This window comes from Antrostomus carolinensis, unplaced genomic scaffold, assembly GCF_000700745.2.
Source record: "Antrostomus carolinensis isolate BGI_N321 unplaced genomic scaffold, ASM70074v2 scaffold10264, whole genome shotgun sequence".
NCBI classification, from domain to species: domain Eukaryota; kingdom Metazoa; phylum Chordata; class Aves; order Caprimulgiformes; family Caprimulgidae; genus Antrostomus; species Antrostomus carolinensis.
The window spans coordinates 1-5,490 of record NW_010312808.1 but is presented as its reverse complement, the minus strand read 5'-3'; the positions used below and the strand labels follow the sequence as shown (position 1 = coordinate 5,490).

Sequence of the window (5,490 nt, the reverse complement as noted above, 5' to 3'; positions counted from 1 at the left end):
CACCTAGAGCATCTAGAGGCTGTTGCACTGCCAGTGCTGAAGCTTATGCCACCATTCATATTCACTGTAGCTTACTTGTGCAACCTAAATTAAAGCATTTGCATTTATATCCATTCACATTACAGTCTTATTATTTACATATTTTGCATAAGCAAAGCTAAGATTACCACAAAATCTTTTTCTAGTTAACCTCACTGCTTTGAAAACTGTTCAAGGTGAATTAAACTATAATTTTGTTCTAGTGTAAGACAGAAATGTAGAGGAGGTTTATACCGGAATAGAATTACAGAGAATTTCAGCATGTGCCTTTGTATATACCAGAATGACCTTCCCCTGAAGACCAGCTTTCCAAGACAAGGCCTTAAAAATCACATTATTCATCCACAAGAGCATTTCAACTCAGCAGCTGCTATGAATTAAATCTTCCTCACAAACAGGTGACTACAGGTTCTATAGCTACATCCAATTTTCAGTAGGTTAATGTATAATAACCTGCTTAGACAAACATATTTGTCCGTGCCACTGTTTTATATGGTATCTTAAACAAACAGGAGCACAGTGTGCTATCTACGTCATTACAGCTGAGATCATTACTCAAACACTAGAGCAGCAGTGTATATACCATAGCTGATAAATTTTTTAAGCTCAGAGCAAGTATTTATAAAGGGAATCAGTATTAACTTTGATAAATCCCAAATTCACAGTGGTCTCATATTTTAATCTACAGTCTGTAGACGTGATTCAGTGAGCTTAGATTGCATCAGTTCCAGTGGAACTTCAGCAGATGTTCTACACAAAGCACATTTTCCTGGATTTAGGCATAAATACAGTATCTTCACTAAATTAACTGTAAATTTAGTAGCCTAAATATGCTAATTTAGGTTATTAAATGATTAAATTTAGTATATTTTTACTATACTAATAGAGAATTTCTACTCTAGGACTACTATGCTCCAGTAAATTTCCCACATTCCTCGGCAGCCCAAACATATGAAGTTCTTGACATTCACCATATAGACGCTTGTCTGTCAGACTTGGTAAACAAGATGGGCCAAGAGGCTCAAATACAGAGCAAGTACACAAGAGTACACACAGTAGCTGAAGACTGTCATCAAACAAGATGGGCCAAGAGGCTCAAATACAGAGTACACACAGTAGCTGAAGACTGTCATCGGTAGAAAGTTCTGTAAGACAGGTGAAGAATCTGAGCTGGGGAGTTCTTCCCGGTGGAAAAACTATACTGAAAGTTTGAGAACTACACCATTCACTCTCCAGTTTATTAACTCTCTTGAAAAACCCAAACACTAAGAAATAACGACAAACACACACCCTGATACATCACAGACAGACTTGCTGAGGAACTTAGACATATTATAAAACCTAGAACGCAGTTTGTCTTAGATATCATTAACCAAGATCAAGAATTATCACCAGTGAAGCCTTTTCCAAGTAGGCAGTTGACTGCAGTTACTCATTTTGGATCATTTCAACAATCCCACCTTTAACTTACAGGAATCTGAACAATACAAAGGCACATTCCAATAGGCCACATGACATTATCTGGTTAGTGATAATGTAAAACCAAGTTTCATCTAACACTTATAACAAGCAAACCACCTTAGCTCTTTTGCACAAGATTTCAAAATCATAATGTAAGATTTTCTAAAGTGAATAGTACTGCTGGGTAGCCAACTCAAGCAACATGGGGAGGCTGATTTTTAGAGGAAGTTTACACAGCATTTCCCAGACAGGAAAGGGAAGAACTAGCTCTCCATAAAGCATTTCCAGCCAAATGCTATCCATAGCTGGAGCTTTGCTCTTGCCTCTCCCCCCAGCCTCAGCATTCTGCCTCAGAAGTGGTATATAACGCACTGTGAAGTAGGTGCAATTTTTAAGATAAAGTCAAGGCCAATAGTTTGTAACAATTTTAGAACACAACATAAACACAACACAACTTAGAGTAACTGCTGACTAGAAATCTTAGAAATAGCTCTTTAAATAGTATCAGAGTGAAACAAACTGACAATGCAAAGCATTTTAAAGTTTTTGATTTATAAAACTAGATGCCTACTGCAAAGTAAGCCTTTACCTTCATGGCTCTTTCCATCAGTTTGGAATCACAGGCTGGCAGTGGAGGCTCATGAGATATTTGTAAGGGTTTTGAGACATCAGTCTCATCAATCTTAATAGTGACCTTATGAACAGATGCAGTCCCTGTTTTCCTGCCAAGCACCTGTTGACTTAAAATAAAGAGAATAATTAAACCATGTAACTGGAATGGCAGAAAACATGCTTTTCAGTAGCTAATCCTTGATTCTGAGAGTTCTGGTTAAAAATAAGATTATGTCAGCTAAATTAAAAAAAAAAGCATTTTTTTTAGTTTACATTTTAATGCACAACTGTTGGTAAACTCTAACTACATAAAGAAGTTTTAGATGGCTGCAAATTCAACACAATCAGAAGAGCATTTGGATTGCCTTGTAAAATTTTATCTGCAAGTCAAGCAAGAAATATAGTAAAACACTGACAAAGAACCAATTAATTTATTCAGATATCTGCATAAATATGAGAAAATTTATAACTGTATTCATTGTTCTCCTGTACATTAATGTACATCCCTCACTTCTTTGCAAGTCAAGCAACACATTTAGGTACAAATGAAAACACTTCTGCTATTTCATTTATTGTTTGTTAACAGTCCTTTTAAAATTAACTTACTTCCAAACAGAGAGCGAGAGACATTTCCCTGCATGATATCGCTCCACTTGCACAAGGTCACCCCAGCGTTCTCGGATCAGCATTAGCGTTTGTGAATGCAAGACTTCCAACTGAAGTGCTAAGCAGAAGGAGTCTAACAAACCAAGTTAAGAAAATATAAGACCTCCAAAAAGTCTGTGCACTACATAAATCCATTTGTCACAGAAGTCAGACAAGGTGCTGTCTGAAAACACACTAAGGTACTAATCCAGAGACAAAGACACAAAAACATCATCAAATATTTTTCAAAGTTTTTTTTTTGTTTTATTTTAACCACCCCCCCGCCCCCCTTACCTAGGGCAGAGTTTTAGACAAGAGTGTCACAATAGCTATGTTTTGTAACAAGGAAATTCAATTCATCCTCCAGTCACCACTAAGCCCATCTCCCATGGTCACCCTAAAATGACATGATTCTGTTTGTTTCTGCAGAAACTGTTTCACTGAAAACCATTTCACATTGTCAAGCAATTCACTCTTTGCACGTAGAAAATCACTGCACTACCTCCTGCACGTGCTATATCTCTTTTTATTATTCACACAGGTGCAATACAGTTAACACACCATCATCAGCTTACTGCAGTTCTTGGTAGCAAGAACTGCCAGCTCCCGTGGCTTCCAAGTCAGCACTGTATGCTATCTCTGCAATTAGCACGTGCAGCCAGCTGCTGCTGCACTGACTCACCACACAGCCTGCTGTCTTGGGTACCTCAACTTCACCTTTGCTGATTAAGTGTGTAAAACCAAATTTTACATGCTGGCACCCAAGAATAACTGTTTCCAAGGCTATCATTTTTCACTCCATGTACAGACATTTCCCCCTGGCTTAATAGGGAATCCAAGTTTCTTGACCTCCAGCTACTAGGAAGAGCAAGGCTACAATAAACAGGTTGTTCAGAGGTAACTTTCAAAAGGATACGCAAACAGCTGTACATGTCCTGAAGTGGCTTTTCATCAGCAAACAGCCGTGACTGGACCAACTGATGGATGAAGTTGATCTGCATGCTGTGAACCAAGGCTCGACCATCTTTCATGAATTAAAAATAATTCATATTAGGCATCAAGAAACTAGGTATTTGAAATAATTAAATAAATTTAAAAAGAAAGAGATAAAACTATACTGAGCAATTTCCATAGCAGAACTTCTGGTATGGAAACCAACAACGAAACAACAAAAATCCTTGGTTTACTCTGGAAATTTCAGACAGTCTCCTACACTGTCACAGTCTACCACTGTTAAGGTATTAAAAACATATTGGGCAAGGTGAAAACAGGACAAGTATATACAGTTACATTATCTTAAGTTGTGACATGCAAAAGATCCAGCATAAACAAGACTTATACAGCATCAGATTAACATCATGTTAAAAAGAAAGTGTAAAGGTTTGATTTTTTTTTTTTTTACCACCAGTTTCCTTGTCTTCAACCAAAATTTCCAGTTTGAGAAGGCGCCAGGGGATGTCAGGGTCATCACCCATCACTGTCAAGGTGGCTTCAAACTCACCCTCAACTCGGAACTTCACACGGCCATTGGCTAAGGAAAAAAAATAGATGTTTTATCTCACTCAGTCTCCTCAGATGCCCCAAAATACCAGTATGGTGGCTCCTGGCACTCACAATGGATTATTCCCCTATGGTTTCTGCTCTGTTGCGGATGTTTCTGTGCAACTCTTGGAAGACTTCACAGTTGCTTCTGCAACAGAACCGCTGTCAATAAGCAGCGTGGACAGATGTACCAAACTGTCCTGAACAGCAGCACTTTAGGCACGACAACTTGTTAACACTTGTGCTACTACAATACACAGTAACATTGAGCAGACTACTGGCCTGACAAGTTACACAAACAAAATGTCTGGCTTAAGGTTTTCAATTCTTTGCTATATCAACAATGAATACTTTAAGCAATATTCAAAAGAGGTTCAGAACATGATCTCGGCCCAGGCTGAAATCTAGCGCTAGAAACACATTAAAATGTAATAACTCAGTTTCCATGTGAGGAAGATAATATTTTGCATAATTTATATATATGCAAACAAGCAAAGATCATGTACACTATTTATCTAATTAACATATATATCCTGACACCTTCGTGATTCCTATCAGTTTCGAGAACTGGGAACAAGGACTGTCAAAACTATGTAATCAAGGTCTTCAAAGAGAATGAGTGGCAGAGCAAAACATTTACTACAAGTCCTTACTATAACCTGTGGGTCAATCTTCTCAATCATTTAACAAAATATGCCATATACTTTTACAATTATAGAGAAAAAGGAATATTCCTATAGAAATTTTAACCATTTTAACTCACAGTTTCATTTTCAAAAGCATCCCAGATATGCTCTTAAAACAAACAAAACCCCAAACCAGAAATTAAGTCATTGAAATGTTTAGTTAGTTTAGCTGAAAAAACTGAAGAGCTCATTTACACTTTCACTAGACAAAAATGGCTCTACTAAGATTTTTCAGAAACATCTTTGATCTAGGTCTGCAGGGTATGGTTTACACATGCCTAACTTTTCTTTAGTTAAAAGCATGGACTGGGTCCATGCCAGTCTTATTCTCTGCAATTCTGTAATAGCCTAGTCCAGTTTATAGCCACCCTTCCTGTAAAAAAGGTTGTCTCAATGTCTACCACTACTTGGACTAAATAACAACTGATTAAGAGATCTGGCACTGCAGTGAGCCACAGAACAAAAGGCATACATAATCATAGAATCACAGAATGGTTTTGGTTGG

At 37.5% G+C, this 5,490-nt stretch overlaps 1 protein-coding gene across 1 annotated transcript in view; it reads right to left on the bottom strand.

Moving 5' to 3' along the window:
* The window catches only part of MED14 (mediator complex subunit 14), a gene marked incomplete at its 5' end in the record, with an annotated part of 26,015 nt that extends 21,723 nt beyond the window's left edge, over positions 1–4,292 (bottom strand). The window contains 4 exons of the mRNA XM_010167130.1: positions 2,090–2,240; positions 2,719–2,851; positions 3,674–3,781; positions 4,160–4,292. Coding sequence (XP_010165432.1) covers positions 2,090–2,240; positions 2,719–2,851; positions 3,674–3,781; positions 4,160–4,292 — 525 coding nt within the window. The remainder of the gene's footprint in view (positions 1–2,089; positions 2,241–2,718; positions 2,852–3,673; positions 3,782–4,159) is intronic.
* Between the last annotated feature and the right edge of the window lie 1,198 nt (positions 4,293–5,490).